The following is a 26809-nucleotide window of genomic DNA, read 5'->3' as shown; positions in this document are numbered from 1 at the left end:
CGGCCCCGCTCCCACCCCATGCCTGTCTGCGTGCCCAGGGGAGAATCAAGAGCCAGATTCAGAGGGGCGGGTGGTGATGGGAAACGGAGGCTCAAGCCCCAAATGCGAGGCGCTGTTGCCCTGAACCCCTGGGAGGGCGAAGATAACAGTGTCTCCGGGCTCCCGACGGCTCCAGCTGGGGAGAAAGCAAGTCCTGTGCAGACCAGAGGAGATGCTATGTGGTTATTTCTGAAAACAGCCCACAGGTCAGAGAGACCCCGGTGTTCGAGAACAAACAGGGCCCGTGTTTCTGGGTGCTGAGAATGGGAATGAGTTGTGTTCTACGTGGTGAGAGAGGGTCTCCCAAACTGATGCAGCTCTCAGCTGAATAACAGTACTCTGGATTTGGTCCTACAGATGATCTGAGGGGTTTTGATGCATCAATCTACTGACTTAAGTGATACTGGCTTGGGAGTGGAATTGAACAAGGACCCAAACCACAGAGGCCAGGGCTGGCAGGAGTGGTGTGTGTGTGTGTGTGTGTGTGTGTGTGTGTGTGTGTGTGTGTGTGTGTTGGCAATCGGGGGCAGAAACCCAGAGGCCCTGGTGTCCCACACTGTCTGCACTTGCTCTGTTCTCCCCAGCGCAGGCCCTGAGGCAGGGCTCTCACGACAAGGACAGGAGCTGGGACAGCAGACACTCCCATCTTAGCTCCAAGCCAAACTACCTCCGAGACGCCCAGGTTGGCTAGGGCAGAGGTTGGCTGATTTTGTTTTCCAAATGGAAGGGACAGCGAGTGAGTGGGCTCAGGCACATTCATGCTCACACACACCGGGAGGGGAAAGAACAATACAATCTGAAAACAGCATGCAAATCTGTTAAGCAAATTTCTATGGCCTGGATTAGTCAGATTATAGAACCACAGAGCATTACAAATATCAAATGCATTTGGCCTTGGTGGGGAGGGCACAGCTAAAGGACACAAGTGGGAACTTACTTGGAACCTGGAAACTGTAAGAAACGTTAGCAAAGGAAACCTCCTGGGGAGGGGGCCTGCACCACACACCACGTCCCAGGCACGGGCACCTGCCGCTGGACCTGGGGCCAGGGGAGGGACTCTACCCGCTAAGGCTGCTACCTTGAAGTGGGGGCTCCACAGCTCCGAGGTCCCAGCCCATGTGGCCGTCTCCAGAAGGCGGAGATCAAGGACCGGGGGCCAAGACTGAGGACTGACTATGTGCCACCAGGTGACATATCCTATTCCCATGAATTCCCAGGCCTCCGAGAGAGGCATGCGTATTTTTGTTTTGCAGCCAGGGAAGTGGTGGGCCATATAAGTGGCTCAAGGTGGCATGGTGCTCTGAGCCTGCCCTGCCCTCGCTCCTTCCACTCCATCACGTGGCGCGGCCCACAGGCGCTCCGGTAACACCTGAATGGAGGAGCTTCAGCCCGAGGTGGCTGAAAGGACGTGGATGGGGACCCACCATCTTCTCCTTGGCTTCCAACTCTGGGCTTTCCCAGCACCCCCTCCCCAGGGGGGCACAGAAGATGGGCAAGAAGGAGACAGGAAGGCAGGGGAAGGCAGGTACTTACAGCTATGCCGTGGCCGAAGCCGGAGCCCGGCTGTGGGCTGGCCGCACTTATGTAATTCCCCACTCCGGAGTCCTGGCTGGCAGGGCCGTAGAGATCGGCGACAGGTCCTGGGCTGTTGGCCCCCGGGAAGCCTCCGGGCCGCGCCGGGTTGGAGCCTGCCGGGGAAGCGGGCGCGCCAAAATTCGGTTGAGCACTGTAGCTATTCAGGACTGGTGTGCAGAGAATAGAGCTGGGTATGAGGCCAGAAGCCAGGCATGCACCGGTCATTACAAGCCAAACACTCGAGAAAAACAGCTGAGGCCCAACTTCTAACACTCAACCAAGGCCATGCGGAAACATCAGCAGGGACTCAAGAATACTCAGCCCAGGCTACTACTAAGAAGCTCGGAGCTCCAAAAATAGAGAGAATAAAAAACAACCATTCAACACACTACGGCAATCAACCGGAGGGTGCTCCACTGCCCACCGAGTTATCACAATAGAAATAGAGATATATATGGAAGAGAGAGAGAGAGATTTTTGTTCACATCTGATTTGATGCTCATGCAGTCTTGTCTAGGTCTGGGCACGTTGAGACAGCATTCACATCCCATGCAAACTACAAAGGAACTAGTTTTAGACTACACATTGTGTTAATATTGATATTAAAACGTGACAGGAAACAAAGCAATTTGTGTCTAGGAAAAAAAAAATCTTCGGGGAGGGGGTTTTTGATTTTTGTTTCACATTTTCTTTTTTGTTTGTTTTTGGATCCATTAAATGACAAATTTGTTTTTTTTTTTTTTTTAAAAAAAAAGACAAAAAAGATCTCCAGCCCCGCACCCAACCACTTCCCCCCTCCCCACTGGCTACTCCCTCCCCACCCACCCCTCCCACTGATATCCCTGCATGAAAGTCGTCCGTACGGAACGTGGTCGAAGGATGGGATATGTCATGGGCATCTCAACAGAACCGGAATGATGGTGGCAGAGGGTTCCCTTTGGGGTGGAGAGCAGGGGATGGAGGGAGGGGCTGGGGTGGGGATGGCAAATCTGGAGGCTGGGGTCGAAGTTGGGTGAATGCCAATGATATTCTATAGGACACCCACACACTCACCTCCTGCAGTAGAAGGAAAGGGGGGATTTAAACTTTTTTTCCTTTTGTTTAAAAAAAAAAAAGAGACAGAAATATGAATGCAGAGCATACTGACTGAACCAGTTTATAGCTAAAGCATATCTGACTGAAATGCCTGCTTCCTGTTAGTTCTCTTCAGATATAAACTCCAGACTGACAGAAAGAGCTAGGAATGTACCTTTGTGACAGCAAGTGGGGACTTTGAGCCCCCCATCCCCAGAGTTGTGGGTGAGGGGGAGCAGGAGGAGACACAGCCTGGGCCCCCCACCCTTAACCTCCCCAAATTCCATCACTCCCTCCCCCGTGAGAGCCACGGCTGTCAACCAGGTTAATTTTGTCTCATCTTCCTGTCCCCTTCGTAGCTTAAACATTTTCTTTTCCAGAATGGGGAACATTTTTTCCTTTTAATTGCAAAAGTTAAGTTCTCATTGATTTTAAAGCTCAAGGTGACTGGGGCTGGCGACTTCTGGGCAGCAGCTAACCTGTCTCGAAGAACCGGACCATCTGGGCTCCGTGCATTTCCACGGCTCCAAGGGGCCGAACCTCAACATCTCCCTTCTGCCCCCTCAGCATTCCCCTCTCTGCCCGGTGGCCAGCTGCCCTCAATGGCAGAAGGAAAGAACATGCGCACCCCCTCTTGGTCATGGCCTTGCCCCAGGGGACGGTGGTTGCAAGTCCCCACTTCTGGTGGGGCTGGAAAAGCCAGAAGTGGATGGATTTCTACCAACCTGTCACTGGGAATGGGAAGAGACTGACTGACCTTGCACCCAAGCCAGACTGGGAGGAGACTGGGGACAAGAAGGTACAGAGACCAAACCAGGCTGCTTGGCTCCTGACTCAGCAGAGAAAAGGGGAGCTGCTACCTGGGATGCCCTCTGGGCAGGAGGTCCCAACGTGAGGCCCCTTGGAAGCTGTAGCCGAGAAGTGAATGAACTGGCTGATGAAAAGAACAGGTTAAAGAGAGAGAAAAAAATCACAGAGGCTTAGAGCAAATAAGTGGCTGATTTGGGAATGCTCTGGCAGACAAAAGGGACGGGGCTTTTGAATATAGAAGATTAAGCTTGCAGATAACATTTGTCCTTTCTCACTCAGGGAGGCAAGTATCAAGCCGAGATGTTCAAAGGCAGAATTATCTTGGTCTAACACACTTTTTTTCCTCTGGGCTAGGGAAAGTGGCGAGCGCTCAGACCGTGGACTCCTGGGTCACCCAGGCAGCTGACCCCCGTCCTATGCAAAGTAACTAACAAGTGGCTAGCCTGTTCTGTTTTAGGGGTGGTGGGGGCACAGTGGAAGATGGATAGATTTTTTTGGCAGATGAGGATCTAGGAAGACAGTGGGCAGGCCCACCTCTCTAGAAGCTGGGCTGGGAGAAGGGAGCTTGCGGTCTCGGCTCCCTCCAGCAGGGGGAGAACTACCCAGAGACCGGTCCACCAGCAGAGGCAGCCTCGGGGACAGGATGCGGCGCGCCCACAGAAGGATGCTGTCCAGAAACGCCCCCTCCATTGACTCAGAGACTAGAGGGCTGCAGGTCTTCTTCCCATCCCTGCTACCTCCCCCGCTCCTGTGCGCCCAGGCCTGCAGTGTAAGAGTTGGTCTGAAGGAAATGTGGCCATAAGCAGCTCTTAGGCCCGTATAACCCCTCCCCTGCTCAGCCATCTTCCATCAAATGGCACTAAAGGCGCTGTATTAGAAAGCAGCTGTAAAACCCCAAGCCCCCTACTGTCATATACACTTGCTGCTCACAATGCCTGAGGCCCATCTCAAAGCCACCTTGCAGGTGTCCCCCAGCCAGGGCAAAGATTGGGCATAGTCGCAGGCAAGAAGCAGCCAGTTCTGGGCAGGTCTCCTTTCTCCAGGCTTCTGGGCAGTGGAACCTGACCCATCAATGGATGGGGGCATGGAGGAGACGTGCCCGTGTTCCAGCCAACAATTCCCTTCCTCCCTCTGCACGTTCAGGTCCCCAAACAAGCCCTCCGGAGGCCCAGGCATCTGGGAAAGGCTCCTAGCAAAGGGCTCTGGCTGCTGGGGGAGGGTGGGGACCACCACTTTGCAAGCAAACTTCTCAGCAGCTGTTGTTTCTGTGTGCAGGCGGGAAGGCCTGAGGGGCAAAGTGGTTTCCTTCTCTGGGAAGGTCATACTGAACGCTGGCTGGCTCTACAGGAAAGGGGGTTACTTGAGGACCCCTCTCCCTCCAAGCTACGACCTCGAGAGGAGAGGCAGGGGGAGAAAGCACAAGGCTGAGGTCCTGACCTGGGTGTATTTTCTGTGAAGGCACCTCAGTTTTCTGTCTTGATGGAGGGCACCAAGCACCAAGACTCATTTTGAGGGGCCAGAAATGGTCCCCCACACTAGGATCGAGTCAGGAAAAGGGGATGGCACATCATTCTTAACTGGCAAGGGCACCTTGCTACTGACTTGGTGGAGTATGCCTGTGTGCATGCGTGTGTGCGCGCGTGTGTGTAGGGTCTCAGTACATGTTGCTGAATAATTCAGTGCTGAGATTTAGATATGGGACATTATGATTCCTGTCTCATAAGAGGACAATGTCTTGCAAACATCCTGGCATTTCTGTAGCAGAAGCTGTGAGTATTAAGGGCTTGGGCCAAGCCCTGCCCCAGGCTGGCAGTTTGGGGGCTCACTGTGGGGAGAAGGGTTGTTTCTCCATCAGCTGCTCTGGGCAGCACCCACAGTAGTGGTTTTAATCCTGGGCAGGTTCCTCTTCACCCCTCACCCCTGTCCACCAGCACCTTCTGTGCTTTAGTTGTCCAGATGGTATGCGCAGGGATGCAGCTGTGAGGTGGAGAGACGGGGCACTGGACTTGGAGTCAGAAGACCTGAGTGTGACCCTAGCCCTGACCTTGGTGTCAGACCCTCACCTGCCAGAGTCCTGGTCTGTGAGTACCGCCCGCCTTCGTCAGCCTGACTCTCAGCAGGGAAAAACAGAAAGCGCTCTGTAACTTGTCAAGTTTAAAACAAATACACCTATTTTTGAAATAGTGGCGTATGCAGAGCCCAACAACACAGGTACCATGTGCAGATTTAGGAAAATACAATTCACTTGCCATACCAATCAGGAGATTTACAAATGGATCCTATTTGTCCACCTGGTGCATGTAATCATCTCGGATCTGAAGAAAGGACTCGGGGGGATGGCGGGCAGGAAAGCAAGGACACTAAATCCCACTGAGGCCAGCAAGAGGGAATACAATTGAATTAAAGTTGGAGGCACTTTGCATTGAATAAAAGAAGGAACTCCTTGCAGGAAAAAAGAGCACTCTGACCCAGGAAAGCCAGGGAATCTTATTCCTGAGACCCTGACAAAGGGCTATCCTGCAGGCTTAGACCCTCAGCTGGACCTCGCTTAGATCAAAGCTCTGGACACCGCTGTCCTCGGGGTTTGGAGGCAAGCCCGGGGGATGGCTGCCTTCCGTCTGGCACACAGTCTGCCCACCTGGGCTCTGAAGGGGTTGGGCCGAGAGTGGAATTCGTCATGGAGGTAGGGAGGTCCTGGGAGAGGGCAGTGAGTCCGGACAGCCTCGCTGTAGGTCTAAGGAAAGGTATGGGAGTCCAGCTATTTCCGTGTGACCCCTAAGGAAGGCCCCTGGGCCTGTGGCAGAAAGCTAGCGCTCAGGCTGCAGGGGCGCCCCTGGGAGGGCACTGCTACTCTAAGACCTGAAAAGTGGGTGATTATTGGCCCAGAGAAAGGAACTGCTTACAGATGACCCCAGCCCACATACCCGAGACAACTTCAGTCATTTGCTTTGTGACTTACGTGCTGCTGCCAGGCTTAGTCTCGGGCAGGCGGCCCTGATGGCCCCTGGCACACGTCTGGGACCGAGCGTGTGTTGCTCAGAGCGGGGCAAATGCAATGGCGGCCCGTCCTCCCGTCCAGTTCAGAAGGGGATGTACTGCCCACACATGCTTCCCGGGCCAGGCGGGGGCGCTTGGGCTGACCCGTGTCACGACCCATTCCCTGTCCCAGCCCCCAGCACAGTGAGGACGGGAACATAAGCTCGTGTGATATTCTTGAGGCCAGGCCTGTGTTAACTCATCACACTGGATTTTAGGCGTTTCTTTGTATGTTGTTTTAGAGAATTTAAAAAACTGGCTGAAAGAGGAATGACTAGAGGGGCCATGCTGATAGGCTGAGGCCAGAGTCACTGTCCCTCCGACACTCCCCTCTAACTTGTCTATATCGTGCTTCTCTCCGCCCGATTAAAAACTCCACGGCACAGAGACGGTCTCCCCTATTAGCAAGGGACCCCTCAGGGCAGGGTGTGTGGACAGGTGGGCGCTCAGGGTCTCATGGGACCCTGTTCTCCAAAGCCAGAGCGACCCACCCCTATTCCCCCACGATACCCGGGCCTCAGTGGACGCTGGGCCCAGAATGCCAACTGGCTGTCAACAGTGGAGACCTGCATCGTCCCTCTTCACAGCCAGCCACTCATTACTTGGGGGCTCTGAAGAATGGCAGCTGGGCACCCCAGGGGAACAGAGTTGGGGACCCCAATTTGCAGTCTCCTTATTGTGCCCTCTGAAGGTAGTGCCACTGTAAACACACACGGAGGATCAAATGAGAGAGGCCACCATGAGAAGGTAAACCTGCTCCCGATAAGGAAGGAGGGACCTCGCTGTGGGCTGTTACAGCTGGTCTCGAGCAGAGCGGGGGTGGGGGGTGAGGGGGCGGGTTTCCACTCCAGCAGTCCGCCAGGCCACTCTGTCCCAGCCATCCTTCGAGAGCTTAGCCTGAAGGTGGGAGGTGCAGAGAGAGAGGGCCAGCAATTACAGCCAGCCTGGGAACCCTGTATGACACACTCAATTAAAATCAAACCAGCTCCGGGACCCAGATGCAGGGACAATCAATTTTATATACAGTAATTTCTCAAGCTCTGATGAAAGTCTATTTCAGAAGGGAAAGAGGAGAAGCACGTTAAAACGGGGGAAGGATGAGGAGAGTACGGCAATGGTACTTCTTTTTCCCTGACTCCGTATCCAAACAGATATATCACCGAGAGGAATACACCCGGCCTGGAACCAGCAAGTCTCCACATACCCAGAGATGCCTGGCTTATCTCAGACCCGGCACAGCACGCACAGGGCGTGTTTGCTCACTCGCTGGGCTGACAGGGAAGTCGGAGTCACAAACACTCCAACTGTCAGTGACAGTGCCCGTCTCAGAAGACGGCAGTTTCTGTTTGTTCTCTCAAAACCTAACCGGCTCCAGACGGCTCTGGCTGATGCTCTGTCTGCCGGCTAACGCTGGCGTCTCTCCAGCGGGGACTTGATGGACAGTGGACCCTAAGACTTGGGCCTAATGACTTTGAAGAATGTCATCTCACTCCCCTAAAGAGATAACTTCACTCCCGCCTGGCTCTAACCCCCTCCCATCCCGTGTTAGTGTGAACCCGGAGGTCACACCGCCCCGCAGACCACTGCGGGGAGAAGGCTCCAGACGCTGGAGCGGGCCCATCCCGGAGGCTCTGTGGCCGGAACCATGTGCTTTATGTTGAGGTACAATCTCAACAGAAAGCAGCTCCTTCTCTGCCCATCTTGATGCTCTTTGTTATGGGCCCTGATTTGGGTCTGTGGGTGTGTCTCTTCCTCAGAAGGGACTGGGCCCAGTTGGTTAGGGAGGAGGTGATGGGAGGAGAGGTCAGCGGCTGGCGGCCATCATATACATTCTGGAGATGGGGCAGCCTTGAAGGGCCGGGGCCTGGTGGCCAAGGAAACCAGGCTTTTGTCATGAGGGCCAAGAAGGAGCTTTCTGGAGCCACGGTGAGGCTCCCATTCCTCCCAGACGCAGGGGTCCTGGGGGACAGAGCTTGTTTGCATGTGTCTAAGGAATGAGGGGAGAGGGGCCCCAGGAGAGGCAAGGCCACGGTGTGAGGCTGAGGCGGAGGCTGTATGAACCTCACTCTGCCGGTGTGAACTGTCTGCCGGGGCCACCGCATCGCCAATGAAGGGACCTCAGCAGGCCGCCCTGCTCAGGTCTTCAGTCTCAAACGAAAGGTGGGGGGCCTGACCCCGTTCCGGGGGTTTCAACAGCGCCTCCGCCCTGAGCCTCGAAAGTGCTTGGGAAGACGAGGGGAAACCAACTGGGAGACAAATATTTATGGTTTGGCTGAAGCAGGTGGTGTTTTAACACTCACATCCTGCTGCCTGTTCTCTAAATTAACAGGTTTCAGATTCCAAACCCACGCAGGTTAGAACTTGCAAGGAGCAGCAGATGGAGAGACCCACCCGAAACCACCAGCCCCCAGGAAAGGCTGTGCTGAGCCGCCGGCAGCTGCGCACACAGCCCTGGGGAGGCAGGTGCGCCTCCATCCCCAGTCATCTAGGCCAAGGCGGGGTGGGGGTAGGGGTCAGAGGGTGGCCCCCACGGGCGATGACAGAGCCTTTGCTTCCTCATCCCCCCACCCCCACCTGAGAATCACCAGGAAATAAGGACAGGGAGTGTGGGGCCCACTAGAGACCCCCTTTCTCTCTCCTGCACAGTGTGGTGGCCCCCAGCATCTCCTGGTTCAATCCGAGAACGCTTGATCCGGTGGCTGCCTGTCCCTCAGGAACATCCTCCTCTCTCTCTTTTCAAAAAAGCAACCAGTCTGGTTTCCCCCCATGAGCACCCGGCGGCCCTCCGCGCTCCTGCGCCGGGCGCTCCCTCACCCGTTTCCACCCTGCCTGCCCCGGCCAGAGGGGCCAGGAGCTTGCTTGTGTCTTGTAAGTGACATTGTCAGCCCAGCATACGTTCTCCCGGACTATGTGCTATTGCTAAATGAAAACACAATGAAATCTGGCAAGAGCTGCCTATCAGACTGCAGGGGGCTCCCGGAGGCAGGGCCATGCCTGCTGCATGAGGCGGGGGGTGCGTCTCTCCCGTGGACCAGACCCCCTTCCTCCATGCCACGTCCTGGAGAACGAGGCTGCGCGTGCAGGACGTTGCTCGGGGCAAGGTGAGGTGGAGAGGGCACTGCCCCAGAGGAAGGAAGCCCTCCCAGGCCTGAGCCCTCGCAGAGACCCCTCTAGAAAGTGGGGTCTTTCTGCAACCAGGGGGCTGACCCCAGTCCCAAAGACCACTCCATCCTGCGGAGGGCAGTCCTGTGGGAGCTGGAAGGCCCTAGGACCCATCAGTATTTACTGCCCAATCCCGCTGCACGGACGCTGGCTACCTGGGCCTCAGTAGGTGGGGAGGAGGGGTGGGGAGGGGTGGTGGGGTGTGGGGGTGGGGGTGGTGGTTGTGGGGGTGGTGGGGAGGAAGCTGAGGGGCAGCCCCTTGAGGACCTGTACAAAAGGCTTTCCACTTGAGCAGCCTGTCTTTAATGATTATAAAGGCACAGGAGTTTAATCCATTCTTGATGGAAGCGCTAATAGCTCTGTGTCCTTGAAGTTCAAAGCAGGCGCATACATGTCACTAATTAGCTAAGCACGGAGCCATTCAGCTCCCTCTCATGTTTCTAATTAGGTCTTTAATAACAAACAAACTCTGACCTTACAGAAAGGCCCCCATTCGTCAGACAGTCAAGGAGGATGGCTGCTTCCCTCTTTATGGGGGACCCAGGGCCTCTGCTTCTCTGGGTACATGCCTTTACTCTCAGCGGGCTGGTCCTCGAGGGAAGCAGGAGCACTGTCTGTGAGCACAAAGACCCTTTCCGCTCACCTGGGAGGGGGCTTTCTGGCCTGGCTGGAAAAACCGAAGACTGGCAGGAGGGTCCTGGGCTCCAAGGCCTCTGGCTAAGGCTTCCAGACCGGCTGTCCTGCTGTTACGGAGGTTAGGGCCAGCTGCCGGCTTGCCTCTGTTTACCCGTTTCTAAGGTAGGGACGCTGGTGGCCAAGTCACAGAAATGCTGCAAGGCTCTATACCTGGCAAGAACTTGGTGGAACTTGAGTCCACAGCTACGCACTGGACTTGCCTGGGGAGCTTTAACTATGACTGAAGACTGGCCCACCCTGGTAGGTTCTGATTGGATGGGTTTGCAGGATGGCCTGGACACTCGGAATCTTACACACTCCCCAGGCACAGAGCTGATTTGGTCATCAGCAGCAGCTATTAGCAGGTGCACCTGCACTAATGAGTACCATGCAGAGCCAAACCCTAAGGTTTAATCAACCCTAAAGGTTAATCAACCATACCCACGGGTGGAAATCTGACTAGTTTTTGGTTTCTGTTTTTTGGTATGGTTTATTTTTTTAACCAATACACAATTTTGGAACGATTTCTGTCCTCTCATTGCCTTCATGCATAAAAAACAACAACAACACAAAACAAAAAAGAAACAAACAAACTTGACTGCTGTTTTCCAGTGTATCCCCACCAACGTGCCTCAGCGCTTGGAAGTCCCTGGCTTTCTCTAGCCACTCCTCTCAGATCTAAGGCACTAACACCGTCACCCAGTTCACCCCCAATGACAAAGGGATCAGGAACTTTGGTAATAGAAGCAATGCAGAGCTATAGACTGAATGGTCCCCAAGAACCCTTCAGTCTGAAATTCTTTGCCCCCCAAATCACCCAGCTATCTGTGGCAGAAGCCTGACTGGAACCAAGTCTTCCAATTCCCTATACTTCCTTCTATGCTCTTACCCTCTTTCTCACCCCGCCCCCCCCGCCCCCCCTTAAAGCTGCTTATCATCCTTATCTGATTAATCCACAAGGCATCCCCCCCCCCCCCCCCCCCACCCCAGGCAGGGTAAGGAATAGGAGAGAAGCTTCTGAGTTGTTTCCATCCCCAAAGCCAGGGCACAGGAAGACATGGGCCAAATCCCTGAACACTGGGTAACTTTCCAGCAAGTCATTCCCAAGCTTGGTTTGTTTCTCTTCAAACCAGCTGAGCAGGGAGACATCAAAATCTCCGAAGCTACCTCAGTGGAAGGTTTAAAGACCATTTTGTATACTCAGAAAAGTCAAATAACATGGCCAAGAATACACAGCAAAACTGGACAAGGGTTTTCTCCAACATCAGCCCATGTTTTCTGGTTTTGCTGCTGTGTTTCTGGTCTTTTTTTTTTTTTTTTGGAGGCTGGGTTGACATTGCCAGACCTTTCCCTGGATAGGCACCTAACTGATCCCCTGAATCCAGGGCATCCTAGGTCCTGCGTGTCTGTGAGGCTGAGCCTCTCTTTCTTGCCCTCAAGACCAGGAAAGCCGACCCTCCCCAGGCCGCGGTCAGAAATAACTTCCAGAAAAAGGGGGAAAGGGGGCTGGGCAGCCTTTGCCTCCCACCACAGTGGGCTCTACCGCACGCACACAGGTTTGCATTAATTGTTTACCACATACCTGGACAGACCATTTTATTAATATTAGTAAGTAACCAGGAACAAAAGGCCTCTTTATTTTTAGCTCTCTCTAATTGCGTAGTAATTACTCATCTACAAAACAAATGAGCCCCTGCTCCTGGTTGCCATGGTACCAGGAGCCCAGCCTCTCTCTGCAGGACGATTGGCCGAGGAGCCCACTGCTCCCGCCTCCGGCCGCACCCTTCCCCAGCCATTGGCCTAAAGCAAAGCCCCAGCAACTGGGCAGCCAATCACCTCCCAGGGCTGGGCTTCCCAGCGACCTTCCAGATTCAGGCCTCACAGCTCACAGGAAGGGATGTTGACATCCCTACGGAGAACGTCTGTCCGGCCCAGAGCGGCTCTCCCTCGCTCCATCACCTCATTTCTTTCGGGCGGTAGCTAACGTCCTCCAGTCCTGTTTTGGCTAAAGGCTCCTTTCAAATAATCATCTTCAGGCTGGCTCTCTTACCGGACCGCACCTTCTCTAGGCCTCCTTTGTCTGAAAGGATTTAGGGACCAGAAGTCAGATTAGAAATGTCAGCCAAAGCCAGACAGCACCATGACGTTAAGTCTGCAACAGCAGAAGCAAGTGCAAAAAATGCATATGCCACCGGAGGCCTCTTGTGAATGATTTTTGGGTTCTCTCCTTCCCCAAGGATATGGAGAATCGAGTTGATGGCAGCGGTGGCTTTTTGTCGAGAGTATGTTTTAAAGATGCAGAGCTTTTGCTCAGGCATCACAGGGCTGGTATGACAAAGCATCCGTTGACAGTGGCCCAGAGCACAGATCTGATGAGACAGACCTAGACTTAAATCCTGTCTCTGCCGCCTCAGATAAGCTATCTAAGCCATGGTTTTTAAATCTTTAAAATGGGAATGATGGTGCCCACTTCATAGGGTTATGAGAATTAAATGGTGGGCCTGGCACAGTACTTGCTTCATTCATAAAACGTCTGAGTTATTATTAATAATATATTAGTATTATCATTATTTTATTAAAATTGGCTGGGAAGTGTCTCTAGCATCCTATCAACCACATGCAAGAGATCTTTCTCTTAAGGAATCTCCCAGGTAGGTGTGAATTTTGAGAGCTTCCAATATGACTAGCAATAAATCCCCTAGCATCTTTAACCCTGCCGGGCTGGGTTTCTGAGCCCAAAGTACTCTGACCCAAAGCCCAGGACAGTGCCTGCCACATATAATAATTACTGTTGCTACGCACATACAAACATCTGCTGAATTAAACTCCATGGCAGATGTACCCTGGGTCCAGATCTAAAATCTACGTCTGAAAGTCAGGCTGTGAGGTCCTGGAGCCTGAGTCCTCGGCTGACACAGTGCTGGCAGCTCAGACATCCTGCATTCCTGCACATGCATGGCGTCCGGGCAGCAGGTGAGTCCTGCACAAACACGGCTCTTCCACGGGGCTGCTTAAGGGAGGCCGAAGACTGGGGGTTCAAGTCCAGGTTCTTCCTCTTTGACCAAAGCCATGCTCCTCAGGTAACCGGCTGTGTGATAAGTCATGTCTGCGGTCCAGCCTTCTCATAAAAACAAACCTGTAAAACCAGGCCCCAAACTGCCTTCCTGCCTGTCTCATGGGGTAGTTGCAGTAACCGACATAGCAGTCTAAGCTCAGCAGAAACACAAGGAACCACAATGCACCAGGCCTGTGCTCCTTTGATGATTCTCATCAACAAGGGGTTGCACCAGCTTCGGGGCTCCCAGACTCTGCAGTGCTCCCACCCAGCCCAGGGTGCAAGGAGGGGGTCCCTCTATCCCTCTCGCTGGTGCCCAAAGGAACCATCTCACTTTCCACTCCTCCTTCTGAGCCACCATGACAGTGGGGACCCAACCCACTGGGTGGGGGGGGGGGGCGGGCAGGCACGAACAGATGCGTCACCCACTGAAAAGAATTCCACTGATTTAAAAGACCATTAATATTCCGCCACTCCACTCACTTTAGGATTAACTTATACTTAGGTCTGGGCTTCAAGGCTAGTTGCTAATTGTACTAGAGTTGATTTATCAAGTGCATGGGATTTCTATTACAAAATTATTGATTAGAGTTGATGTATTTTATCCTCCACAGGGTTGGTCCGAAAGCCCTTGGAAAATGAATGAGGCTGAGGTCAGGGGCGGGGGTGGCTTTTTGCGTGATTATAAATTCACCGGGGTTACCGAAATCCAGTGCTGGACTCTTTAAGGGGAAAACCCTGGCTCGCCCAGAAATGAAGACTGCAGTGACAAACTGAAACACAAGGGGCCCGCCCCCGGGACACAAGGCAGTGGACTGGAGATACGTGTTCAGAAGTTCTTTCGGGTCCGTCTGGCTGGTTGCCGCGGCTGGTCCCAACCGGTCACAGACGGGCTCTCGCTCTGGGCTACTGCGCTGGCTGTACTCCACGGCCATAGGGGTGGTTCTATCTCAGCGAGAGGGTGTCCCCAGGACCCTGCCCACAGATGGGCCATCGTGGGGTCACAGGCCCCGGAGAATGCTTGCTGCTAGCACAGGGGAGGCTGGAGGGGAAAGTGGAGATGGTTTCACAGCCCCCCTCCCCCTTCCTGGCCACGGGATCCTGCTGACGGAGGTGCAGGAAAGCCCTCTTCAGCAATGAAGGCTGCACACGGGTCCCGTTTCCCATTCTCAGGGAAGCTGACAGTGCCAGAAACAATGCCTCAGGGGAAACAGGGGCTTTCAGGGGAAGGGTCCGGATTCTCAGACCAGTGAAGGGAAGAAGCGTTATCTGCCTGTATACTCCTTGGTGCTTGGCACAGAGCAAACCTTCGATGCGTGCTTGCTGAAAGCAACACCTGGGAACCCTAAAGCTCATGCCGCAGCCGATGCAAATAATTCCTGGATCCCTCCAGCAGCTGGAGGAGCATGTGTGGGACGCCACCGTTCACGCCCCTCGGCCCTTAGCGTATCAGGCAAAGGACGCCACTGGGGACATGTAGAACATGGTGAGCGGGTGGGACAGGCATGCCTCCCTTGCAAGATCTGCTCTCTTCCCCAAAGCATTTTCCCTTCTGGCTCAAGTGAAACTATTCTACACGCCATTTGAATTTTACTTTTGCTCATTTTAGCTGTTGGAACAGAGACTCTTAGGATGTTCAGCCACAGGACAGCAAAGCCGTTTTCTGAGCAGAGCCAGACCTGGGATTTAGGCCATCAGGGGAGATTTCCTGCTCTCTCTGCCTTCTGTCCCCACTCTCTTCCCCTGCTCCCCAGCCTGGGCCCATCTGCAGGGTCAGCAGCCAGATGCCTCACAGTTCCAGACCTTCCCTCTGCCCACGCCCCACCCTCACGGCCACGCCCACCCCCATGTAGGCGGAGCCAGAAGGATGGCACATTCCAGATCTCCCTCCCTGGGCCTCAGCCCTCATTCTGGGGCCCACTGGCCTGCTCACCCCTGCCCTCCCCGCACCCCGACTGTGCTGCCGACTTCCACAGCCCTGCTTCTCTCCATGAAGCTCCCATTTGTCCCTGTCACTTCACACTCTTGGGGACTTCACGGCTCTGTGAGTGCCTGGGCCTCTGTCTCCCACCACAGATGGGGACTCTCCAAAGGCTCTGAGAGACCTCTGGTGCTCCTCAATGACTGGTCGCCACAAATACGGGGAAGGCGGTGTGTCCAAAGGTGACTGCACGTGGCCCTGAGCTGAGGGCAAAGGCAGCAGGACTGGGCAGTCTTCCTGGGGAGATGGAGAAAAACTGGCTTCCTCCCTGACAGTTACAGCAACCCCCCCCCCCCCCCCCCCGTGCCAATAATCTCCGAGCTGGCAAAGGAGCAGAGGGCTTGGGGGGCCTTGCTGGTAGCCCCTCAGAAAGAAGAAAGATCTGCTGTGTTCAAGAACCATACGAGGAAGACAAGGAAAGGAAGAACTTGAAGACTCCTTCTGACCTGGTTCCGTTCTCTCTCACTATAGTCGGACACGTGACAGAGGCCTCAGTTGGGAAGGCTAGAGCTGAGAGGGGTGACCCAGTTCTGGACTGGGGGAGCAGGGAGTGTGAGGGGAGGTGGTGGTGGCTGATGGCGAGAACATGGATCCAAGCCCCTTGGCGACGTTGAAAATATGGAGCCCCTTCTCTTCCTGGCCCCCCACGCTATCCTTCAGACAGCCGTGCCATGCCGCGCTGTCAGAGACCCTGTAATATCAACTCAACAATGCATGTTCTACAACTACGGCTACAGCTACCAGGACATCGACTACAATGCATGCATTTAGTTCAGTCCCACAGATACATACACTCTAAGAACAGGCAGGGAGGTGTGAAATGTTTTACTGGACAACAGGTGTTTTGGAGTTGTAACTAATAAAAAAAAAAATCGAAAACGAAAGTACAAAAAAAAAAGACATTTCTCGAGAGTTGGATATGAATTTGTTTCTTGAACTGTTTCATCTGAACAAGCAAAAACATGCAAACCAGCTGGTACTAACAGGAAGCTGGACACTGAGAGAGGATTAATAGGTGTGGACAAACCTTCCCGCTGAGCGTGCTCAGAAGAGTGTTTGAGAGGAGGTGTGCAGATCCTAGTGTAAGAGAGGCGGGAAAGTATGCCTCAGAGACACTCTCACCGCAGCCCCAACCAAGCAAGAGAAAAGACAACAGAAACGTGACTCTCACACTCACCACCGTCAGGAGCTCATGTTACTACATTGGAATAAAGCTGGCAAGTATAAAGTACAGTAAGGGGTCCTGGCTGGGGCCGGAGGTGGGCTGGGGAGAGGAGGGGGCTCCGAAGCTCTAAGATTGATCCACGGACCCACCCGTAATGCCACCCAGAAATGAAATAGCCTCCGAACCACTTCCCTCGCCCATGGGGGGAGTCGTTTGCAAACAGGATTGAGGTTTGAGTGGGACATGATGGGGCCACTGGAACTGAATGAACACGATCAAAATAAACAAACAAACTCTTGACTGAGTACAAGAAAAGATGACATTTCAAACCACCGGGTGAAGATAAAAGAAAAGTGACCACTGATAGTGAAGTTATCTAGGAGTCGGCAGGGACCTCCCCTGGTGGGGTCACCTGAGCCCCGCTCACCTCAGGCCCTGGGTGAATTAGGCAAAGGCGGGCAGGCTGGCCCGGAGGAGCTGGCTGAGGTGGGCGCAGAGCTCAAGGCCCCCTGGACCTCCTACCCTGACACCGAAGCCCTGACCGGTTCGAGTTGCCAACCTGAGCCCAATGGAAGCTGCTTCCTACCCCCACGGTCTCGGCAGGTGCTTCCGCCTCAGGAAGCTCCTCCCCTCGGCCCTAATAAAAGGAAAAGCCCAAACAAAACTGTGGGGCCAGACAAAAAGCAAAGACAAACGTAGGGGATGCCTGGTCCCTACCCCATGCCCGAGAGCCCTGGCTTTAAGTCGTCTGCTCGTCCAGCACGGCACCAAGCTCAAGGTCGGTGCCCCAAAGCGTCTCCCTGAACCAGCTTCTTCTGCAAGGGGTGCAGCTGAACTGTGACTCCCTCAATGGCCGAGGCTGCTGGTGCTGGCTCAGGAGGCTGAGGGAGCACCCCTACCCCTGGGGAGGAGCTGGGCTGGGGTGCAGGGTTGCAGGCATGGTGAAGGTAGAACCTGACAATCAGACCTCAGTGAGCCCCTGCTGGCTGGGCGGATGTGCAGACCCCAAGTCTGTGTGGCCCTCACACCTGTGCCCAAGTGCCACTGAGGGGCCACTACAGACAGGCAGATCGTGGGCTGGTCTGCGAGGTTCGGAGTTTAGATCTTTCTTTAAAAGAGGGAGGGGTAGTCCTTACAGGCCAACGGGCACTGAAAGAAAGAAAGAAAGAAAGGCAGAGCTCTTCCTTCCCCAACCCTGTAACCCTGCGCCAGGTCCACAGGAAGGTAGGGGGTGGGCCACCCTGTCTATCACGGGCAGGTGCCCTCCACTGGGGAGTATTCTGATTAGGCGGCCCCAGGCTAGCCATGCCCCTTGGGCATAGCCCAAGCCCTCAGTCCCAGGCAGCACTGTGGGTGCCTGTAGCTTCCTGGCGGAGCCCGCACTCTGGGGGGAGGAGGGGGGCGACACCTCGGAGTTGAGGATTTACTCCTGCTCTACCAGGCTGGTGTGGGGCAGTGGTCGGGGCACACACTCCTGAATAGAGTTCACTAACAGTGCAGCGATGAGCATGGCTGACCTAGGATGGCCTGTGGGAGACTGCGTTCCCGATGGAAATGGCTACAAATAAAACACCACTGATCCTGAGAAAACAAAAGGTGTGGTTGGAGATGGCTCTGACCTGGGGGTTAGGAGTTAGAGGGGTGGGTGGGACTCCCGCCTGGCTCTGGGTCTGTGGGAGGTGAGGGTGGCGGAAGGGGGCCCAGATCACGGGGAGACCCCTCTGACTCACAAAGAACCCCATGCTGCCCTTTAAACTTGCCATGAAGTCGGGAAGGATGGGGTGGGGAGAGAGGCAGGGTTAATTTCGGGTTAAAGTTTAGTTTCATAATCCAAGTTATAATAAGAAAGAAACTGAACGGAGAAAACAAAACCAACAACACTCAAAAATCTCGTTTCCTTTTGCTCGTCCCCCCACCAGGCACCGGTAGGGCAGAGGCTCGCTCCTGAAGTTAAAAATCCAAACAGAACTGGGGGACTTGAGGCAGCTGTGCCCCCGCCCCAGGGCAGGGGGCGCCCAGGGACGCTGGTCAGAGGGCCAGGGAGGCCTTTGGGGCCGGATGCTCAGGGAGGGCGCCCCGCTCTCCGCACCTGCTGGCCAGTCTGCCCAGCTCTCTGGCAAACTGCCCGCTGCGCCCCGAGAACGCCCTGGCCCCTCCACATAAATCCCCAGCGGGCGGTTCACAGGAGCGGATCCTTTGTAGCTCGAGGCAGTGCCAGTTTGCATGGAACGGATTTTTACTGAGGTTTCTAATGGGCCTCACTGTGCCAGTGTCTTGTCACAGAGGTTTGGGTTTTTGGCATTTGCCCTCTGGGCTTTTAATGCCCCATTTCCTGGTACCCTCACCAGCACCTCCCTCCCCGCCCTCCTGGGAGCCGTTACATCAAACTAATCGTCCCCCTGGATGCTCCAGAGCCCGGTCCACAGGGTGTGGGGGGAGCTGCAAACCACGGTTTAGGGGGAGCAGGGGCTCTAGGTGCCCAAGGGGGAGGCGGGGGAGGCCAGGAGCCTCGCTCGGAGCCCAGAGCACAGCAGAAGCCCCGCCTGCTTAGGAAGGCAGTGGGCGTCTGGGGCATCTGGGGAGAGGACCCAAGGCCCTTCTGGGGCCTGGACGTGCCCACAGCGCCCCTGGGAAAATGTTCCCACCTCACTTGAGGGGTTCCAGACCTCCTAAAAGGCTGGCTTTGGAGACCAAAGGACTGGGGCAACCTCCTGGGCGGGAAAACCCCGCTTCTGTTGGCCGCCGGAGTCCAGGAGCTCTCTTGTCTCTGCTAAGAGTGTCTGGGCGGCAGCAGGGACCTCAGGAATTGCAGCTCGTTCGCTGAGGTCAGGGCTGCCCCCGGTTTGGCCTTCGGGAGCTCTGGCCTTTAGCCGGATCAGCAGGCCCACCTGCCAGGGGCAGCAGGACCGAGTGGACTGGTTGCTCCGAGGCTGAGCTTCCCCGTGACAACCTAGACCTCTGGCTGGGTCAGAGACCCGAGGAAAGGAGGCTTGCGAACCAGCAAAAGCCGAGGGAAATGACCGCAGTGCCCGAAGCCGGCTGTCAGGTGGAGGGGCTGTCCAAAGCCGAAGAGCAACTCGTTTCTCCTTTTTGCAGTGACAGGATAACAATCTACCTTTGGTTTGCAGTCCCTGACCGAGCCCGGCTGGGGGGGGCCCTGGGTGGCGGGGCCTGGCCCGAGCCTCCCTGTCCCGCCCTCCGGGCTGTGGTGAGAGTCGGGGACAGCCGCAGCCACACAGATCCGACAGGGCCTTTACCTTCCCCCGCACACTGGGGCATGCCTGGCAGCCGCCTGTCCCATACACCTTCCTACCTGATCCTCTTGCCGCCGCCACCGCCGCCGCTGCCACTGGTCCGTAAGCCGCTGCTGGGAAGCCTGGCGGAGAGAGAGGCGCTGGAGTCAGGGGGGAGGGTCCTCGCAGGGGCCGCAGGGAGGCAGCCCTGTCTCCCGGGCTCCTCTCCCCCGCCCTCCACACAAAGGACGGGCCAGCTTTTAGGGGGACACAGATCAGTGGCTTCTCAGGCTTCTGGAAGGCACAGCAGCTGTAGGTGTGACAGATGCTCACACACCTGTCACCCCGGAAACTGGTTCTCAAAGGCACCCCAGAGGATGAGGAGGCACTTCTCTGGAGAGCTGGGGTGAGCTCCCTGCCACCTCTGCACTGACCCCTGGCCATTCCCAGGCTTGGCCAGAGCAGGACCCAGGCATGGCTGGGCTGCCTGCAGGGAGCGTCCGCCCTGAGCCCCAGGCAGGAGGCCCTCGGGACGGAACCGACACAGGAATAGGCACCTTGGCCAGGAGTCGGCTTAACTCTAGCTGTTTTCCGTAGGCTCTGCAGGTTTGCTGGGCCATCTTAACGCCAGACTTGGTCATGTCAGCAGCATGGCTGCCCAGGCCTAAGCGGGGAGAATTCTGGGGGTCCGGCTGACCGCGTGCGCATGAAGCCCACGGTGGGAGGGAGCATGGGGCCCCGGGACAGATGCGGAGTGAGCCCTGTGGCTTTCTCTCTCTCAGTGGTTCAACCTCGGAGGCACGGTCGTGGGGATTTAGATCTGGCTCTTATCTAGCCGGCACTGCAGGGTCTCCTGGGGTTTCGATCAAGTCCTGTGCGTTCTAGAAACTTCTTGATCGAGGCTTATGCTATCGAATACTGCACCAGGAAGCAAGGCTACCCCAGCAATGGGACTAAAAGGACAAGGTGACCCCGTGTGGCGGCAGAACATCCAGGGAAGGGAGGCGGTGGGCCAGTCCCCTCCCCTGGGCTTCCCTTGGCCACCAGATGTGCACACAGCCGGGCACTGGGACACACACAGACATACTCCCACACACGTGACACAAACAGCCTCTCCATCCAGGCAGACACTTGGAGGCCTGATTCCAAGACCCATTCCCAGTGACGGGTTCTAAATGATGTGCCAGAGGCAGCAGCATGGAGCACACAGCCCCACAGAGCTGCTGGGCGTTGGCCACAGAGCCTTCCAGTAAGGCATCTGCACAGGACCGAGGGGAAGACATGCACCACGGGCGGCAGGGAGCAGGGAGGACAGGAGGGAGAGAGGAGCCATCCCCAAACAGAAAACTAGAAGCCCACTAAACTCTAAGACTACCGTCCTAGCTACACGGAACTACTGGGGGGAAAGAAGTTCAAACGGAACGAGCTACTCTAAGAAGGTCAGGCTAAGCTACTGCAAACGCCAATGAAAAGAAACATACTTGCATTTAAATATGGTAATAGGGCTGTTGAAGGGGGAAAAAGAAAGATCCAGGTGAAGTCAATGTACACACGCGGTGGACCCTGCGGCTGGACTGGGTCTCCCAGCTCCTGTGAGGACCACAGGCGCCCGCCTGGAGGCTGCTCCCTCCCCCTGCGGGGCACCAAGGAAGGGGCTCCCCCACCAAGGCCTCTCCCCATTTCTTCCGGGCAGGATCTAGATTTCTGAAGATGTGGGTGCTGGCGAATGTGCTGAAGGAAAATAAGGAGCAAGTCAGGTTACTTCTCCCTGTCCCACTTCTCAGCCCGCCAGGTCCCTGCAGGCAGAGAGCATGGACCAGAGGAGGAGGAGGAAGAGGAGGAGGAGGAGGAGGAGGAGGAGGAGGAGGAGGAGGAGGAAGAGAAAGAGGAGGAGGAGGAGGAGAGAAGGAGGAAGAAGAGGAGGGGGAGGAGGGGGAAGCGGGTGTGGAGAGCAGCAAGGCCCAGCTATTCTTGCACTCTCTCAGGAAGCAGGTTTCCTTGGAAGTGTGACAAGGTGGTGGTGGAGGTAGGGGGATGGGTGGGGGGCAGGGAGGCAGGACTGGGGGAGGGGAGTTTAGTCAATAAAAAGACTTAACCAAAGGTCTATTTTCTGGAGTTGAGTGCATTTTGGATGAAAAGTCCAAGAGAAAGAGGAAGGGAAAAAAATATCCAGGGAAATCCATTATCCTTAATCTCAGATAAAGGCTGCTGGAGACTGAGCATCACATTGCTAAGGGCTGGAATTTAATCTCCATCAAAACGGGCTGAACGGAGTGACAGGTGTGAGGAGGGGCTGGGAGTGGAGGGCCACCCAGTCTGCCCCTGACAGTGAGCGAGCCCACAGCTCTCTCAGCACAGGGCGGCGGCCCCACCACACAGCGTCCTCCCGGCCCCTCCCCAGGCTCCCTGCCACCCACTCCAGCCTCACTGTCACCCTCTATCCAGCCATCTGCCCTGCCTCCAAGACAGGATTCTCCCCGTGCAGCGCTGTTCCACCTTCTCCATGCTGGGCCCCGCGGTCAGATGGTCACAAACATACTGGGGGCCTTGAATTCCTTACTGGTGACAGTGGTGTGTAATCATTTATCCTGTCCCAACGTCATGATGTCATTTTAGTGGGGCTCACTTGCCAAAGCTCAAATGAGAACGTGCCATCTTCTGTTCAGCTCTAAGAACAACTGGGCCAAGCGGCTGGCACGACCCTGGTCGTCTGATCTTCCCATTTCTTGGCAATAAATCAGGCAGAAAGGAGAAAAGCATTTTGCTGAAAAAAATCTCAGGGCCTCAGTGCTCTAGGTTGCCTACTGGGGAACTTAGGTATTAGGAATGTAGCATGCGCCTCCTATTCGGGAACCTGGCATTAAAAAAGCAAATGGCCCTAACCGGTTTGGCTCAGTGGATAGAGCCTCAGCCTGCGGACTGAAGGGTCCCAGGTTCGATTTCCGGTCAAGGGCATGTACCTTGGTTGTGGGCACATCCCTAGTGGGAGGTGTGCAGGAGGCAGCTGATCGATGTTTCTCTCTCATCGATGTTTCTAACTCTCTATCCCTCTCCCTTCCTCTCTGTAAAAAAATCATTAAAAATATATTTTAAAAAAAGAAAAGAAAAAAAGGAAATGCCTGGATACACAGGAATGAAGCACTAATGGTGGAATTCCAGGCATGGGCTGACATTGCTGAAGAGCAGTCAGACCCGATTCGGTGGCCTGGAGCTGCTCTGTCCCTCACGTGGAGTAACAGAGGGCTCACTGGGCTTGGCCCCAAAGCCTGCTCCAGCCCCGGCTGCCCTGCCTCGCTGGGTGACGTGGGTGTCACCTCTCTGGGCCCTGAGTAACCGACTCCTTTTTCCTGCAAGGAGGGTGGGCTTGCCTTGGCTGGCGTGGCTCAGTGGGATGGGCTGCAAAGGGGTGAGAATGGGAACAGGTGAATGACAGACACATTTTTGGAGTGAGAGGAGCCAGGGGTTCGGAACAGAACAGGGGGCATGAAGAGGGACAATTGATAACCAAAGCCACACATTTACATGATCAAACTGTATAATTTAGCATCGAGGGAAGCAAACACATGTCTATTTGGGGGAGGGCGGAGAGGCCAGTGAGAAGGCCAGGTCTGCCTGGGCCAGGGGAGGGTCCTGGATCCCCCCTGTTGCTTAAGGGAGCTGCGAGGTTCTGGGGCCAAGAGCCCAAGGGCGCTGGCACCTACCGCAGGGGGATGGCACAGAAACGGCCCCAGATATTTCTCATTGCAACTGCTGTTTGGCTTAATTTTTAAGTCACATATATTTCTTTAGACATTCAGGTGGGGATAGAGGGAAGGTGCACTGTTATAAAAGCTTTGCGAGGTTTTATAACCTTTTGTTGCCAGAGAGCCTCTGTTTGGATGAAAGGGGTCTTAGAAGCATCGAAGAGGAGCCAGGGAGCACCCTTTGAAAACAAAGGGAAGTTCCCAGAAGAGGCGAGTGCAGACCATGGGTGCAGGGCCAGGCACGGAAGGTGTGCGCTTGCCCAGATTCCTTCCGGCTCCGAGGTGCTAGGGAGCAAAACAGGGTGCCTGCTGCCACTGAGTCCTGAGGCCCAGAGAGGGCGAGGCCCGGCCCCTGCCCCACTCGGCACCTGCAGCGTCCCATCTGCAGCGTCCCATCTGTGACCGACTGCAGCTGGGCAGGGCCTCGTGTTGCTCCTCTGTTAACTCGTTAGTGACGCCTCCTGGCTGGGCTGCTGAGAGATTCGGTGAGCGGATGGCGCTGGGTGCTCAGCACGGTTATCTGGCACTCGGTAATGGCTTAGTAAGTGGAATGATAACTTTTATTTCTATTTTTATTATTATTGCTCAAGGTAATAACAGTAGCGGAGCTGAGAACTCCCTTCGGTGCCTTCCTATTCTAAAATCCTATTAATTTCCATGACATTTCACATCCAAAGTGCTTTAATAGATAACATTTACAATTCGCTTGTGAGTGATAAGGGTATGTTTTATCTGCAGTGCAAGCTCTAAGTCTGGTGGGGTAATGTGATGGCAGGAGGCACGAGGCTCCCAGGGGCTGGGGTGGCCACGGCCCTGCGGCGTGGTGAGCACAGGTGCGGACATGGATCCCAGAGCCCTGGTGTTTGTGCTTGGCAGCGGGACTGGTGAGCTCCGAGGCCCTCTTGTCCTGACATGTGCCCCCGGGCTCCTAGCAAGGGCCTGGCCACAGGAGCCCTGTGGGTCCTTCCATCCAAGCGGGGCCCTGTTCGCTCCTCTGCCGGACAGGTGCCCTGGTTCACCACTCTGTTTCCAGCAGCGAGGGCAGGGCCTGTGGCGGAGCAGGTGCTGAACAACGAGGTGCTCAATGAGTGAAGGATGGATGGGTAGAAGCAGATGAATAGATGCAAGGGTGTGGGGCAAGAAGGAGCTCTTCCTGCTCGTGGCCTTACCTGAATACCAGCACATGCACGGCCAGTACCAGAGGTCAGATGAAGGAAGTCTAGAGGGGCCTTAAGCGAGTACCACTCAGGGCTGGCCTCAGGCTCAGCGCAGGGCAGCAGCGCCACAGGGGAACGTGGCTGGCTTCCCCTACTGAGAGTGGCAGCAGCCACTTTCTCTGTGGTAAGTGCCTCTGGGCGAGGCCGTCCACCTCAAAGGGAGAGACCCCGAGCCCACTGGGTCGGCGCAGTGGCCTTCACAAAGGCCCCAACAGGGACCAACTTCCTACTGCGGGGTGGGGTCAGCACTCCTGGTCGATGGAGTGTCTGCCCCAGATTCCCTGGGTCTGGAAAGGCATGGCATCAGCTTCCTAATGCTAAAATCTGTTGTCTAGTCGTCCCACCCGTGACAACATCTGCCCAGAGGGGTGGGGGGAGCAGAGAATCAACAGAGGCAGGAATGCAAGGGTGGGGGTGAGACATGCAATGCATTCATGCCTTTAAGTCTGCCGGTCCCTTGACATGGAATACCTTTCTCTCATCATCTGCCTGGCGAACTTCTATTTGTGCTTCAAAACCCCATTCAGATGTCTGCCTGAAAGCTTCCCAGGCAGAGCCAGTGACTCCTCCCCTTCGCTCATTCTGCACACCAGTCAGACCAGAAGGGAACACATCTGAACCCAGACCCTTTCCTGCACCACAGAGAATGCGCTCTCGACCCCCCCCACCCCAACCCCACCACCACTGAAGGAACACGGAGCAGAGGCAGTGACCCTGTTGGGTAGGGTCGCTGGGGGAAGGGGATCCAAGTCCATCTGGACACAGGGATGAGGAGGGAGGGAGTGGGGCCACACCTCCGCCTTCTGGTCTGTCCGTAGCTGTTTGTCGGGCTTACGCTGCGCAGCCCTCAGGCCTGGCACTGCTGCCTGTCTATAATGCCACACTGAGCAATTTATGCTTTGTTGTTTTTTTAAGCTGTGACCTTTCACTTGCTTTTGCTGACGGAAATTAAAACTGAAGGGTTGGAAGAAGGTGATTACATTCCTGCTGGTTGGCTTACTGGAGACTTTGTGAGCTGGTGGTACGGGCACCTGGACGGTGTGAAGGAAGTGAGGACGGCAGTGCCGGGGGAGCTGGGATCTGGTGAGCACCACGCAGCCCACGGAGAGGGCAGGTGAAGTCCTGTCCACAGCCTACCTCACTGCTGCCCCTGACCAGGCCGGCTGGGCCCTCTGCTCAGGCATGGATACCATACCACACTACCCTTTCCAAAGCATTAGCTCATCCCTAGTCTCAGTAACCTGCAAGGAAGAGGACAGGACAAGGATCAACAGCCCCATTTGACAGAGGGGGAAACTGAGGCCCAGAGGTGGCCTTACTCTCCCAGCAAGCTAGGGGCAAGAACTGGTCCCCGACTCCCCGCCTGAGAACAGTGTTTGGGCTTTAGAACGGGTCGGAGAGCGGGGTTAGGCACACTTCCCTCTCTTTATGCCGAGGAGCTTCCAGAGGCGCCGAAAACTAATTGAAAGTGAAACCCGCAATTCCCGTCCACTCGGATTGCTCCCATTCATTTCCGCAAACGGCCCTGCGCTCTGCTCCCATCTGGGGATAGCGTCAGCCCTGACCGTCCACGTGGAGGGAGCAGCAGCGGCACGCCCCACCCACAGCCCTGACTGTCCTCACGCAGGATTTGGGGTGCGCTGCCGAATTTTGCTTTCCCATCTATTACAGTAGCAGATAGGCTTTCCGGACTAAGCTTGCCTTTAATATTCAAACGAGAGGATTAGCCCCACGTGCACAGGGCCAGGTGGCAGAGGAGCGGGCTGGCCCGGGAGGAGCTAGCTTGTGGTTTCCGCCCCGTCTGTGGAGGGGTAATCCCTGGAGGGGAAGGGACGTGCAGATGAGGGCTGTGGTGAAACAGATGTGCAGGCTGCTGTGTCAGGAGGCGCTTCCGTTACAAGGGAGCATGTGGTTTGAAGTGCTGGGACCCACAGCTGTGGGTGCCCCGTGCATGGGTGCATGGGCACGGCACCGTACCTGGGAGCCAGCCACCCTGTGTCGGCATTTCTAGATGGGCTTGCCTGCTAGTGAGCAGCCAGCCGTC

General features: G+C 55.5%; 1 protein-coding gene across 2 annotated transcripts in view; it reads right to left on the bottom strand.

Moving 5' to 3' along the window:
- Positions 1-26809, bottom strand: part of MSI2 (musashi RNA binding protein 2) — a 367561-nt gene that overhangs the window by 4095 nt on the left and 336657 nt on the right. Inside the window, exons 11-12 of one of the 2 annotated variants that reach the window (XM_028154770.2) lie at positions 19886-19948; positions 1573-1781 (exon numbers count right to left, since the gene is read on the bottom strand). In XM_028154770.2, coding sequence (XP_028010571.1) covers positions 1573-1781; positions 19886-19948 — 272 coding nt within the window. The remainder of the gene's footprint in view (positions 1-1572; positions 1782-19885; positions 19949-26809) is intronic. The other variant, XM_008147737.3, reaches the window with a different exon arrangement.

The sequence above is a fragment of the Eptesicus fuscus genome, chromosome 20, assembly GCF_027574615.1.
Source record: "Eptesicus fuscus isolate TK198812 chromosome 20, DD_ASM_mEF_20220401, whole genome shotgun sequence".
Classification (NCBI taxonomy): Eukaryota; Metazoa; Chordata; class Mammalia; order Chiroptera; family Vespertilionidae; genus Eptesicus; species Eptesicus fuscus.
The sequence above is the reverse complement of the archived record's forward strand: the minus strand, read 5'-3'. Positions and strand labels throughout refer to the sequence as shown.